Genomic DNA, 15334 nt, shown 5'->3' on the forward strand with positions numbered 1-15334 from the left:
TTGATGTTTAAGAAGGATGCTAACAAACCCGAGAATCAGAAAAACCTTCCTAAGCGTTTTATGGCTCCTTATAATTTTTTATCTGTAATGCAGTATCCAAATTGGGGAAATTCAATGTTACCAAGGGACCCAACAATGGAGTATCTCATTACTGATTATCATACGGTTAGCCATTATGACATTATCAGATAGTTCACGCATACGGCTGTACTAAAGTATGGGAACAAAAGTGCGATGTTCGAAACTATTGCAAAAACTATGGGTATTTGGGTCAAAATTGCGTGTGCATTTGTCCTCCACAGACTTCCGGAAATGCGTGTGAAAAGAAACAATCTCGTGCACTGCCCGCTAACCCATCAGAAGCATGTGGATGACATATTCATAAGCTGGGAACATACAGATCTGCAAAACCTCAGTTATGTACTTGGTGGATTCAACCTCCGAAATGTCAAATAGCTGTTGTTACAATAACGGAATTTAACCTAAAATATAGTGCAGAAAAATTCGGCGTAAGAAGTGCTAGCATTTATGAAACGGATGAGAAATATAAATGCGGGCGAAAAATAAAGCCTGGATCTAAATTTATCGGAAAGGCAGATCTAGCCGTTGATTTCCGGTCATCATATAAACCAAAAGATAGAAAAGGATACGTGGCTTTCAATGTGTCATTTGAATTAGACCCATCTTGTGCAAATCATACTTTTGGAGTTGGAGAATGTCCTCATTTAAAGTATACCGATGGCTCTATTGCTGTTCCCATACGCCAATCTGCTTCTTATTGTGCATCACTCTTTAAGTTTCCAGGAGCAAAGTCAGTTCGCGCTGCTACTAGGATCTCTTATCAGGAGCCCTCCAGGCTAGACAACAAACAGAGGGAACCTTTTTATCGAGGTTTTGTTGAAATCATGAATTCGAAGGAAACAAAAATTAAAAAGCCCGTTTTGGAATATTTCAGTCATGTTTTCGCTGGAAATGAAGTGACCGTTAGGTTTCAAACTCTACAGACAACTCCTGAATATAAAATTGTTCTTTATCCTATTATGGCGGATTAGCATTAAAAGCTGAATAACTACATAACGCATTAATAATAATTATGAGACACAAGCTTGGCGTTTTAATTAGCAAATCCACTAAATTGGTTATGTTTGTCTTTGGTTAGTTGCTTCTGAATAAAATAACTGCTTTTATAAATTTGTCTTTGTAGCCTATAAGAATGTGCTTTTCAAGGTTAGATGCAAAATCCATTGAGATCGAATACTTGGCTGGTTTGAATTTGGAGGAGAGGCTTCAAAGTACTTATTATGATTTCCAAATTTTTGGTAAAAATCCACCAAATTGGGTGAAAAAATCCTGCGGAACATAAAAAGGAATCACCTAAGTTAAATAAATTCCACTTTATTTCTGTTAGTTCAATTTGGGTAAGTCGCATGAGTTAATGAAACAGTATGTTTAAGACTGAGACGGTTGACTCACCTTTTAAGATGCACAAAAATTATGGTCCAATCCCATTTTCTAGGCTGTAATAGAACAAGAAGTATATGATGGCAAGGCCACAATATACAGATGATTGATTGCCAAAGATTATTCTTTTTTTGCCATCAATCTGGGATAAAGCGAAAAGCAGGTCGCCTCTAAACAGAGAGAGAAAAGCTAATAGAAATAAAAAGGATAGAAAAGGAGAAAAAAAGAATTTGAAGGAGGATGGAAACTCAAATCAGGGATTAAGAGTGAAATTTAAAATAGACTGTAGTGGGGTAGTAGATTGCAGGGTCCTCATGTACATGGGGAGGGGACGTAAAAGTAAGTGAAAAAAATTACTGACGGAGTTTTTTTTTTTTAATTATTAGGTAAATGGGCTGATGGAAACATATCACGCGAAATCAATAAAAGAAGATCCGTCTCTTTCGGTAAATAAGAACAAATGAAGTTTCAATAGCAATACTACCAGAATAAGTTGGTAAAAATGACCATCCAGTCGGTATCAGGCTATTAGAAAACCAAAAGAAATAACTCTAAACGATGATGCAGAACTTAAAATGAAAAAAAAGAAAGAATATGATTGGTCTGCTATCTCTTAGCCCCGGGACCCTAAAGTGGCAATATCAATCTATTGTTAGCAAAATATAAATTAAAGTATTTTTTTGTATTTCAACATGTAAAAAGTCAAGGAAGTTTCCAGTACCATATGACTTTTGTCCCTGACTCTCCAAAAACTTAGTGACACTGGTGGGGCCAAACGAGGGTGTATAAAAAAATGCTCTACTCAACCGTCATTACCTATATGATTATCAAATTCTCTAGAGTGTGAAAAGTAGCGAAACAATGGTGACTAACAGCGATAATCAAAAGAAGTAACGGCAATTTTCCCGTTACAAAACCTTGGATAGGTAGAAATCCGATACAGATTAATTGCTGATGGTCGAAACTGCAAAATTTGGCACCAAAGTTTTGGCCGAGATTAATAGGGCTGCCATAAAACTGCCCAAGCTTTGGTGCTAAAAATGCCCTAAAGATCCCCAGAAAGCCAAAAAATTAAAGTCACTGTTTTTTTAGATACAGAAACAGAACCAATTATTAAGTTGTTATTAAAACCCCGAAAAACAAAAATAATTACTAAAAAAAAATATTTATTTTTAAACTCATATAAAATATTATATTTATATTTGATACTTTGTTTTTAGAATTATAATATTATATATCATAACGGTATATATATAACATTATATGTTATAATTAAAAAGTTAGTGAAAACACAAAAGCACTCAACGGTTAGGAATGTAATTTTAGACTAAACTTTGAAGGAATGTAGTTTTCATTATATTTGAATCTTTGTGACGTACCAGGGACAGAAAAACAAAATAATTTTTCCTTCTTAGACCCATCCTGTCTTTTCACACTTGAATAATGGAATTTTCTAAGGCTTTTCTTATAATTAATTAAAAAACTTTTTCCACAAAATAAGTTTTTCACAGAAAAGTAAAGAACTCCGTTAAAAAAAAATGAGCAATAATAAAATCAAATAATCTACCAAGCATGAAACTACCACAAATCAGCATCGATAAATAAATGAAACCCAAAACAAATAGAAATTACAATAAATAACCAAGTGAAACTCAAAACGAGCAGAAATTAACATAAGTTGGGCACAAAAGTCCTATGCCTTCTCAAGGCCAGAACAAAATTTGCACTTTACTGAAAAGAATATAAATGCTTTTACTTTTATAACTTTAATAAATCAAATAACATTAAAACTTTGATTAATAAACATCGGTGTATGTATATTAAACTGAAAATGCACATTCATTTTTATTTTTTCAGTAAAGTTTAAATTTTGTTCTGGCCTTGGGAAGGCATAGGGGTTTTCAGCCCTTACTCTCTACTCACTTTCCACTATTAGAAAGGACAATTTCAATTTCCAATTAAATGAGCCCTTTTTGAAATTTCTTCAACAAATTTCTATATAAACCTTATATGCCCCCAGGGCATAACTAACAACCCTTGCACTGAGGGCTATGGGGGGGTTATCATCCTAAAAGCCCTAATTTCCACAACTTTCAACTAGCCTACGTTGAACAAAATGGATATCTCAAAATTTTGATTGCATATGTTTGGGAAAATGGAGGGCGTGATTAAATGAGCCCTTTTTGAAATTTCTTCAACAAATTTCTATAAAAGCCTTATATGCCCCAAGGGCATAACGTATAACCCTTGCTCTGAGGGCTTTGAGGGGGAGAGGTTATTATCCTTAAAGACATAATTTCAAAAGTTCTCAACAACGTTGAACAAAATGGCTATCTAAAAATTTTTATTTAATGCGTTTGGGGAGCAGGTGGGTGTGAGAGGTGGTCTAGTTGTCCTCCAATCACTTTTGATTATTAAAAGGGGCACTATTTACTTACTTACTTATTTAGGTCCCGGCCATCCTTGTGGGACGTTTTGGGGCCACTCCTCTTGCTAGCTCATGCGTAAGGGCTTGGTACGCTGCTCTATCTGGTACGATACATGACAACTGGGCTATCTTGTCATTTTCGAAGTGGAAGTCCTTCATCCAACGTTTTCATGGTCTGCCTCGTGGACGAGGGCCATGGAGGGATGCTTCAAGGACAATTTTCGGGAGGTGGCTGGGCTTCGTTGGCTTGACGTGGCCGAACCAGCGCAGTTGTTGCTCCTTGATTTTACTTAGAATGGTTTCAGTGGACTTGAGCCTTTGGCGTACTTCCACATTTGTGATTCGGTCAGTGTATTTGATTCTAGCAATGCGGCGGAGGAATCTCATCTCAAAAGCTAGAAATTTTCTTTCATCTTCGGTTTTCAGAGTCCATGTTTCGTATCCATAAATAACTATGGGGATTAGTAAACTGTTGAATAGGTGCATTTTGAGTTTGTTGGTTAGGTGGTTGCTTTTCCAGAGGTTGGCTAGTCTTCGGAAGCTAGAGCTAGCAAGGGCAAGTTGACGTTCACGTCAGAGCTATGGCAATTATCTGAGGAGAGTAGGCTACCAAGGTGCAAGAAGTGGTCAACCGTTTCAACCTGTCTCCCGCCTATGGTGATAATGGGCGGGTTTTCTAGTTTACATCTCGTAGTTACCATGACTTTGGTCTTGCTGTCATTGAGCTCCATCCCAAATGGATTTGTGGTATCGTAGAGTTTATCAGCTTGTGCCTGCAGTTTTTGTGTAGAGTTGGCTAGCTCAACAATATGATCAGCGTAGGCAAGATTGTCTATCAGCAGCCCTCCTATTGTTGCGCCGTATTCCGACTGCATCAGTGACAAAACGACATTGAGAAAGAGGTAGAAGAGATGTGGTGATAAGATGCAACCCTGGAGTAGTCGTGACGAAGTTGTGAACTCTTCTGACAGCCCATCAACGGTTATTACTTGGCCTCGGAACTGGTCGTACAGACTCTTGATTACTTGGACTATCTTAAAAGGGATTCCGTAGTGAAGAAGGATGTGCCAGAGTCCTTCGCGCCATATCAGGTCAAATGCCTGACGGAAATCAACGAATAGTTGGTAGAGCTATTGGTTGAATTCCATATATCGTTCCTCGAGTTGTCGAACGACGAACGTCAGATCGACTGTGGATCTTCCAGGGTGGGGTCCGGCCTGATATTCTCCAATGGAGAATGCAGTTGTTGCTTGTAAGGGTTGGAGTAGAAATTTTGTCCTACACGACACATGGCTGATGACTTATGAGGCTGGTCGGACAGTAGTATCCACACTCTTTCTTTAACCCCTTTTTGTGAATAGGTACAATGGCATCCCTGAACCACTGACGGGGTATGTGGCCGGTTTCCCACACCGCAGACACAATGGTGTGGTACAGATCAGTTACATCATCCGATCCGACGGTAATGAGTTCAGCGGTGACTCCGTCTGGGCCAGGGGCTTTTCTTTGTTTGAGCGACTTGACTGCTGACTCGGTTTCTGACTTGAATCGGGGTGGTGGTCTGAGTTCTTGGTCGGGTATGGGGAAGCGGGTTAGTATTTCAGAATCAGCAGCTACTGGTGGATTCAGTTTATCGTTAAAGAATTCTTTCCATCTTTCAAGTTTCATCTTTGAATCGCTAATCTCATTTCCGTCTTTGTCCAGGATCACTGATATTTGTGGCTCTTTTTTCCGGCTTAATTCACGTACCATTCTGAAAACTGCTCCGCTGTTCCCCTTCTTGAACTGTACTTCTCAGTCTTCGCATTTCTTACGCAGGTGATTACGTAGTGCCCTTCTGATCTCTCTATCTACTCTTCTCTTGAGGAGCTTGTAAGTATCCAGGCTGTGGCGGTCGGATTTATTACAAAAAAGTCGCTTATCCTCTTATAGCGCAGGGATCTCATTTGTGATCCATGGTTTTTCATTGGGAGTTTTTCGTCCGAGGATGTCGTTCGCTGTCTCGATGATTGCTGATGTGGCCTGCTTGGTCAGGGAGGCTATCGCATTAGCGGTGGCCAAGGGAGAATGATTTGCCAGGATCTCTCAAAATTTTTCAGATAGAGTGAAGTGTAGGTCTGCCTTTTTCGGGATCCTGCAGCAGATCCACCCGGAATCTTGGGATTTTTGTTGCTTTTCGCAATTTTCTCATTCTTAGCTTGAACCTTGACATCAGGAGAGTGTGGTCAGAGTCGAAGTCTGCTCCAGGTAATGCTACTGTGTCTAGTACGGAAGACTTGCAGCGCTTCAATATCAGCATATAATCAATCATGTTCTCGGTTTTACCGTCTGGGGATCTCCAGGTCACTTTGCGTCGATGGCGGTATTTGAACATGGTATTCGTTACGAATAACTCGTTTTTTCGGCAGAAGTCCAGCAATTGTTCGCCTCTTGCATTGAGTTTACCGTGACCAGAAGGCCCATTATATCGGACGGACCGGTATTATCCGTACCTACTATAGTGTTAAAGTCCCCCATGACAATCAGTACGTCTTTCTTATAGATTTGGCCGATGATGCTTTGTAGTGTGAAATAGAATTTATCAAATTCTTCCTCACTTCTGGTGGAGTCTGGGGCATAGACTTGGACGACAGAGATATTCTCGGTAGCTCCCTTCAGTCATGAGACGGTTATTCTTTCTAAAACTGGGGTGAGATTTTTTGGCAGTTGGTGATACGAAGAATCCTACACCTTGTCGATGAACTCCGTCCTTGTGGCCGGACAACAAGAGGGAGGCTCCAGAGAGGTTTTCCTCACTTTTTCGGGGGAGGTGCGTCTCAGAGAGGCCGATAACATCCCAATTATACCTCTGTAGTTCTCTAAGAGCAAGATCTAGTTTTCCCGGTCTGGCAAGTGTTTGGATGTTTAGCGTGCCAAAGTGTAGGTTGGTTTTTGTCGGAGCGGAACAACCGCGTGAATTTTGTCCCGAGTGGGGGTCGTCCTAGGCATAGGGTCGTCGGCTGCCCCGGACGCGGTAACATGTAAAATCACATTATCATCATTTGAAATTGGTTGTTCGTCGGTTACCTCGGACGCGGTAGCATGTAAAATCGAATTACCATTATTTAAAATTGGTTGTTCATCGGTTACCCCGGACGTGGTAGCAGAGTTTTGCATAATACTGAGAACTTTTTTCATGATATTCAAAAGAGGTGGTTTCTTGGCTAAATGGGTGTTGGCGGCAAGCCACTTCTCTCCACCACCTTTCAGAGGCCGTTGTCCGTAAATCTGGATCCTCCGCCTTTCCGCAGCTGTCCTCCTATAGAAAATCCTCCCACGGTGGTGTTCTGCTTCATCATGAAATTTAACCCATTGCTGGGAGAAGGTTTGTAATGTATTGCTAGTTGCTTAGATAGAGTTATGTGTAAAATCGTTGTATTGCTCCATTAATTTAGCGTAGTTATAAAAGGCGAATTTTCGAATAATATGATTATTATCATATTATTTATAAATGTATAAATAGTAGTAGTAGTATAGTCCCAACCACATAAAACATTTCCCATGATAATGTTTGATAATGTTGGAAATGTAGGAGTTATCAGTGTTAGATGTAGAAAAAAATGTGTAGTAGCTAGGCTGTAACCATAGATAGTCTTAGTCCGATAGAGGAACCTTAGAAAAAAAAAAATAAAATAAGAAAAGTAATACCAAGACAAAAACAAAAATTAGTCAGGAGTGCTTAAATATAAGTGTAAAGTAATATAATGTTAATAAAAGTTATATAGGAAAATTAATACATTAATGTCGAAATATTTCAAAAACCCAAGGGCAAGCAAGTCGTAATGACGGGACGTCAATAAATAATGGGAAGGGTAATACGTACCGTAACAGAAAATAAAATAACTTAAATCTTATTTTCTTCTAAAAATATTCCCGATATAAATTAAACTCCCCTTAATTGCGTTTAAATCCCTTTTCAGATTTTTGTCTAAACTTCTAACAGGGAAAGAAAAACCACATTCGTTCCCAGGCAGATATTTATTTAAAACACCAAGTAAAAAGATGATTGATATTCACAGACATACTTAGTTTTACTTTGTAAAACTTCATCCCCTTTGATCTACAGAACAAAGAGACTCGAATACAATGTAAGCGTGCACTATTGAAATTAGAAATGAGACAGATTTGAACTTTGCGTAACGAACAAAAGGAGTTTTAGCACGCTTGACAGGTTACATTCCATTGATGTAAAAAGATAAGAGGGATTGAAATGTTTGCGAAGAGTAGTTATCGGACATTGTCAAACACTGTTGTAAAATCAGAATAGTCTGTACTTTGAGGAATATGAAATTAGAATGATTAAAAGCAGCAATAAAATTATTGGACCCTCAGACAAAATAGTAAAGATACTTTGACGACATAATCAGGATATGGGGGTGCCCAGAGTGAATTAGTCCAATCGTGAAATAGTTCTTGGTGCACAGAAACAAGGCCCGTGTTATATAGTAGTGAAAATGTATTTTTCGGGGATTCTGATTATGACCATTCTGATTATCAGTACTATTTAATCGAAAGTATTTTGCTGTATGCTTAAAATGTAAGTCTCAATAAATCAATTACTTTTTTATTTGTGTTTGTGCTTCATATATATCTATATCTCGCATCTTAGTAGGTAACTAGTTCAATTGCACTCCATTAGAAGACGCTCTCTCAGAGAATTTGATCTCTACGCACTATTAGAGGTACTTGACAAGGAGGTGACCGTAGGAGGTGTGGTTAAGCTCCTGGACAGATAACCGGTGAATTTCTAGAATATTACCTTAACCTAATTCATTTCCTCCCATTACATTACTTAACACTAACAGATTTTCTCTTCGAAGCATCAACTTTTTTCCTTAATTCTAACATACTTTTACTTAACACTCTCAAATTTCTCTTAGAAATAACACTTTTCGTCAGTGGTAAAACATCTTCTTTTCGAACTAGAAAGTTTTCTGTAAGAGATACCAACTTTTTCCTAGAAATAACAATTTTTCGTTACGAAGATACTCTAACTGATAGAAGTACTAGGCTTTCTGTGAAACACACTCTATTTTTGTTAGTAGTAACAATTTTCTTTCGTTATGATAACAAGTTTTCTGAAAGAAGTAGCAAGTTTTCCTTAACACTATCAAATTTCCCCTCCGAAGTATCAATTTTTTTCCTTAAAACTAACACACTTTTAATTAACACATTAAAATTTCTCTTAGAAACAATATTTTTCGTCAGTGATAACACGTTTTCTGCAGAAAACTAGCAAGTTTTCTGCCAAAGATACTAATTTTTCTTAGATGTTACAATTTTTTTTATTGCGATAACAACTTTTCTGACAGAAGTAGCAACTTTTCCTGAACACTAACAAATTCTCTCATCGAGGTAACGACATTCTTCCTTAATACTAACACACTTTTACTTAACATTAAATTTCTTCTGCAAATAACAAGTATATTCTTAACAGTAACAAATTTTTTAATAGCTCCAACTTATCTGTCGAAGATAACAAATTTTTTCTTAAAAGTAACAATTTTTCGTCACTGATAACACGATTTCTGCTAGAACTAGCAAGTTGTCCAGCAAAGATAACACATTTTTCTTAGAAGTAACGATTTTTCGTTTGTGATAACATCTTTCCTCTCAGAAGTAGCAAGTTTTCCTTAACACTAACAAATTTTCTTATTCATGTAACAACATTTTCCCTTGATACTAAGAAACTTTTACTTAAATCTATCAAATTATCTTAGACGTAACAGGTTTCTTCTTAACAGTAACAAATTTCTCTAATAGCACCAACTTTTCCATCAAAGATAACAATTTTTTCTTAAAAGTAACACTTTTTCGTCACTGATAACATGACTTCTGCTAGAACTAGCAAGTTGTCCAGCAAAGATATCAAATTTTTCTTAGAAGTAACAATTTTTTCACTTGTGATAACATCTTTTCTGTCAGAAGTAGCAAGCTTTCCTTAACACTAACATATTTTCTCATCAAAGTAACAATATTCTTCCTTAATACTACCAAACTTTTACTTAACACTAACACATTTTCTCCTCGAAGCTTCCCCTTTTTTCCTTAATTAATTAAAAAAAAACTTTCCGAGAAATAAGTTTTTCAAAGAAAAGTAAAGGCCATTTTAAACTTAAGCTCAGGAGATACAAATACCTTTTAAAATTCAAACTCAAAACGAACAGAAACTACTATTAAAGAATAAATGAAACCCAAAACGAACAGAAATTATATAAACAATCACAGCAAAAAACACATAACAAGTAATAATATAAATGAATAAATAGATCTTAAAGCGAGTAATGCTTAGATTGAACATGAAAATCAAGCTTAAAACGAAAACAAATATTTTGCTATTAAAGTATAAATGAAACTTAAAACGAAAAGAAATTAAATAAACAATCAATGCGAACAAACATAAAATATATATTAATGTAAATGAATAAATAAATATTAAAACGAGTGAAACTTAAATTGACTATGCAAATCAAGTTTGAATCGAATAAAAATAACTACAAACAAGAGTTTGGGTATCGTCTCACTGCAGAAGCCTAAAACCTACTACGTCATTGGCACTTTACTGAAAACAATTCTTTGAAATATTTTCACTTTTGTAACTTTGAGAAATCAAAAATTAATTAAGATTTTAGGGAATAAATATCAGCATATGTATATTAAATTGACAATGTACATTTTTTTCAGTAAACTCATTTGAATTTTTTTTTCAGTAAAGTAAAAATTATATTCTGGTTTTTAGAAAGAATAGGGGTTTTGAACCCTACTCACGTCAATTTCTGATCGTTTTGAGTTTGACTCTAATATTCATTTTAATTTTTATTCGTTTTGGGTTTCATTTATTTATCGATACTGATTTGGGGTAGTTGTATGCTTGGTAGATTATATGATAGTCCGGACGCCAGGTGTTGAAAATGTGAACCATACCACGACGGAATGGGGCTGCTACTAGAATTAGAATACTCTCCACCCCCTAAATTGACCAAGCAGATTCAAAAATACCAATGGCACTTGCTTGCGAGAGGTGGAACACTCTGAAACTTGAAATTTTATTATATTTTGGTGTTTCATGCAAGAAAATGCATGTTCCGCAAAGTTTGAGGTGCAGTTTTTCGCTCAAATAGAAATACCTAGAAGCCAAAGAATGTTTTCATAATAAACTAACATGATTAGTTACAAAAAATGGCAGAGTTAAAAAAAAATGACAAAACTATACGAGTCTTGAACAGTCTTAGAAAGTATAAACAAAATCATATTGAATATTAGATATATAATGATATTAATTGTTGAAAGATCCACCAGTTCAAGATTTTTTTTCACTGTAATGTTTATTTTCATTTTTAATGCTGTAAGAACTGGAAAATAATAAATTTGTAATATACGAGTAATTCTTTTTCAGTGAAGCACCAATGACGCAGAAGGCTTTAGGTATTTACAGTTAAAGAAGGGGGCAGTATCCAAATTTTGCTTGTAGTGAAACTATATTTGTCTTGACCAATCTTGAAAAGAACCAATAAATTAAACTGAATAGTTGATGCATAATGATATTAATTGCTGAAAGCTCGTCAGTTCAAAATTTTACTGTAATTTTAATATTCATTTTCAATATTAAGTACAAAAGAAAATATTTGTTATATAATTCGTTTTCAGTAAAGCGCCAATGACACAGTAGGTTTTAGACTTATGCAGTGAGACGATACCCAAACTCTTGTTTGTAGTTATTTTTATTCGATTCAAACTTGATTTGCATATTCAATTTAAGTTTCACTTGTTTTAAGATTTATTTATTCTTTTACAATAATATATATTGTATGTTTGTTCGCATTGATTGTTTATTTAATTTCTGTTCGTTTTAAGTTTTATTTTTACTTTAATAGCAAAATATTTGTTTTCCTTTTAAGCTTGATTTTCATATTCAATCCAAGCATTACTCGCTTTAATATCTATTTATTCATTTATATTATTACTTGTTGTATGTTTTTTGCTATGGTTGTTTTTTTTTAATTTCTGTTCGTTTTCGGTTTCATTTAATCTTTAATAGTAATTTCTGGTCGTTTAAAGTTTGAGTTTTAACAGATATCTTCATCTACTTATCGTAAGTTTACAATGTTATTTAATTTTCTTTGAAAGATTTATTTTTCATAAAGTTTTTTTAATTAATTTTTGTTCGTTTTTGATTTAAAAAAATTTTAAGTTTTTATGGCATGGGGGGATGCTTACTGTCCAATTATTCTTGAATTTAAAAAACAGATCTAGAACTTTCAATTTAAATCGAATGAGGCTTTTTTTAAAGTCTATATGATTACCTCTTTGATAAAAACCTTATATATGAACAATAGACAGCTTGCATAACTTGTGAACAGCGATTGACAACAATGAATGGATTTAAAAAAATAGCTCCAACAAGGGGGTTTAGACCATTTCATTTGCTGACACAAAGGGATCACGACTGTTCGGAATTGACCTTTATAGGAATTTGTGTGCCCTCGGAATTTTCAATCGAATGAGCCTTTTTTGAAGTTTCTACGACACCGCCTTCTATAAAAACCTTATATGCCCCCAGGGCATAACTTAAAACCCTTGTCCTGAGGGTTGTGGGGAATTGCCCTCCTCAAAAACATATTTTCTATCTGGAAATAAATAACGCTGAACAAAAGGTCTATCTCAAAATTTTGATTGGCTGTGTTTGGGGGAATGCGGGGCGGGGGGGGGGGCTAGTTGCCCTCCAATCACTTTCGACTATTAAAAAGAGCACTAGCCCTTTGAATTTCCAATTGAATGTTCCTGTTTTGAAGTTTCTACGACAACACCTTCTATAAAAACCTTATATGCCCCCAGGACATAACTTAAAACTCTTCCCGTGAGGGTTGTGGGGGAGTGTCCTCCTCAAAAACATATCTTGAATCTGGAAATCAACTACACTAAACAAAATGGCTATCTCAAAAGTTTGATTGGATGTGTTTGGGGAAATGATGGGCGTGGGGTGGGCAGTTGCCCTCCAATCACTTTCGACTATTAAAAAGGGCACTAGCCCTTTAATTTCCAATCGAATGACCCTGTTTTGAAGTTTCTACGACAACGCTTTCTATAAAAACCTTGTATGCCCCCAGGGCATAACTTAAAACCCTTGCGCTGAGGGTTTTGGGGGAGTGTCCTCCTCAAAAATATATTTTCAATCTTGAAATCAACTACGTTGAACAAAAATGGCTATATCAAATTTTTATTGGATGTGTTTGGGGGAATGATGGGCGCAGGGGGGGGGGGCTAGTTGCCCTCCAATCACTTTTGACTGTCAAACCAGATACAAGTCGAGTTCTTGAAAAAATAAATGAGCCTTTTTTGAAGTTTCTATGACAACAGCGTCTATAAAAACCTTATAAACCCCCAGGGCATAACTTAAAAGCCCTGTCCCATCTGTTTTGGGGGATAATTATCCTCAAAAACATATTTTCTATCTGAAAATCAACTACAATGAACAAAATGTCTATCTCAAAATTTTGATTGGATGTGTTTGGGGGAATGATGGGCCTGGGGGGGCTAGTTGCCCTCCAATCACTGTCGACTATTAAAAAGGGCACTGCTCTCTTTGAATTTCAAATCGAATGAGCCTTTTTTGAAGTTTCTATGACAACGCCTACTATAAAAACCTTATATACCCCCAGGGCATATCTTAAAACCCTTGCCCTGAAGGTTCTGGGGGAGTGTCCTCCTCAAAAATATATTTTCTATCTGGAAATCAACTACGCTCAACAAAATGGCTATCTCAAAATATTGATTCGATGTGTTTGGGGAAATGATGGGTGGGGGGGGGGGGGGTGCTAGTTGCCCTCCAATCACTTTTGACTATTAATAAGAGCACTATCCCTTTAATTTCCAATCGAATGAGCCTGTTTTGAAGTTTCTACGACAATGCCTTCTATAAAAACCTCATATGCCCCCAGGGCATAACTTAAAATCCTTGCCCTGAGGGTTCTGGGGGAGTTTCCTCCTCAAAAATATATTTTCTATCTGGAAATCAACTACGCTCAACAAAATGGCTATATAAAAATATTGATGGGATGTGTTTGGGGAAATGATGGGCGTTGGGGGAAAGGGGGCTAGTTACTCTCCAATCACTTTCGACTATTAAAAATGGCACTAGCCCTTTAATTTCCAATTGAATGAGCATGTTTTGAAGTTTCTACGACAACGCCTCCTATAAAAAACCTTATATGCCCCCAGGGCATATCTTAGAACCCTTGCCCTGAGGGTTGTGGGGGAGTATCCTCCTCAAAAACTTATTTTCTATCTGTAAATCAACTATACTGAACAAAATGGCTATCTCAAAGTTTGGATTGGTTGTGTTTGGGGTAATGATGGGCGTGGGGGGGGGGGGCTAGTTGCCCTCCAATCACTTTCGACTATTAAAAAGGGCACTAGCCCTTTAATTTTCGATCGAATAAGCCTGTTTTGAAGTTTCTACGACATCGCCTTCTATAAAAACCTTATATGACCCCTGGGCATAACTTAAAACCCTTACCCTGATGGTTGTGGGGGAGTGTCCTCCTCAAAAATATATTTTCTATCTGGAAATCAACTACGCTGAACAAAATGGCTATCTGAAAATTTCTATGGGATTTGTTTGGGGAAATGATGGGCGTGGTGGTGGGGGGTAGGGGGGCTAGTTATACTCCAATCACTTTCGACTATTAAAAAGGGCACTAGCCCTTTAATTTCCAATCAAATGAGCCTGTTTTGAAGTTTCTACGACAACGACTTTTATAAAAACCTTATATACCCCCGGGCATAAATTAAAACCCTTACCCTGAGGGTTGTGGGGGAGTATTCTCCTCAAGAATATATTTTCTATCTGAAAATCAACTACGCTGAACAAAATGGCTATCTCAAGATTTTGATTGGATGTGTTTGGGGAAATGATGGACGTGGGAGGGGGGGGGGGGTGCTAGTTGCACTCCAATCACTTTTGACTATTAAAAAGAGCACTAGTCCTTTAATTTCCAATCGAATGAGCCTGTTTTGAAGTTTCTACGACAACGCCTTCTATAAAAACCTTATATGCCCCCATGGCATAACTTAAAACCCTTGCCCTGAGGATTCTGGTGGAGTGTCCTCCTCAAAAATATATTTTCTATTTGGAAATCAACTGCGCTTAACAAAATGGCTATTTGAAAATTTTGATTGGATGTGTTTGGGGAAATGATCGGCGTGGGGGGGAAGGGGGCTGGTTACACTCCAATCACTTTAGACTATTAAAAAGGGCACTAGCCCTTTAATTTCCAATCGAATGATCATGTTTTGAAGTTTCTACGAAAACGCCTCCTATAAAAACCTTATATGCCCCCAGGGCATAGCTTAGAACGCTTGCCCTGAGGGTTGTGGGGGAGTATCCTCCTCAAAAATATATTTTCT

At 36.7% G+C, this 15334-nt stretch overlaps 2 protein-coding genes across 2 annotated transcripts; both read right to left on the bottom strand.

The window, feature by feature from the left end:
• Positions 1-4057: 4057 nt before the first annotated feature.
• LOC148952549 (uncharacterized) lies at positions 4058-4375 on the bottom strand. The gene has a single exon (XM_089089220.1). It carries the CDS (start codon positions 4373-4375, stop codon positions 4058-4060), a length of 318 nt encoding a protein of 105 aa, XP_088945346.1.
• Positions 4376-5167: 792 nt separating this feature from the next.
• LOC148952550 (uncharacterized) lies at positions 5168-5641 on the bottom strand. The gene has a single exon (XM_089089221.1). The coding sequence runs from the start codon at positions 5639-5641 to the stop codon at positions 5168-5170; it is 474 nt and encodes a 157-aa protein (XP_088945347.1).
• Between the last annotated feature and the right edge of the window lie 9693 nt (positions 5642-15334).

This window comes from Artemia sp. Qi Xiang Cuo, chromosome 5 (assembly GCF_049724085.1).
Source record: "Artemia sp. Qi Xiang Cuo chromosome 5, ASM4972408v1, whole genome shotgun sequence".
In the NCBI taxonomy this organism is placed as follows: Eukaryota; Metazoa; Arthropoda; class Branchiopoda; order Anostraca; family Artemiidae; genus Artemia; species Artemia sp. Qi Xiang Cuo.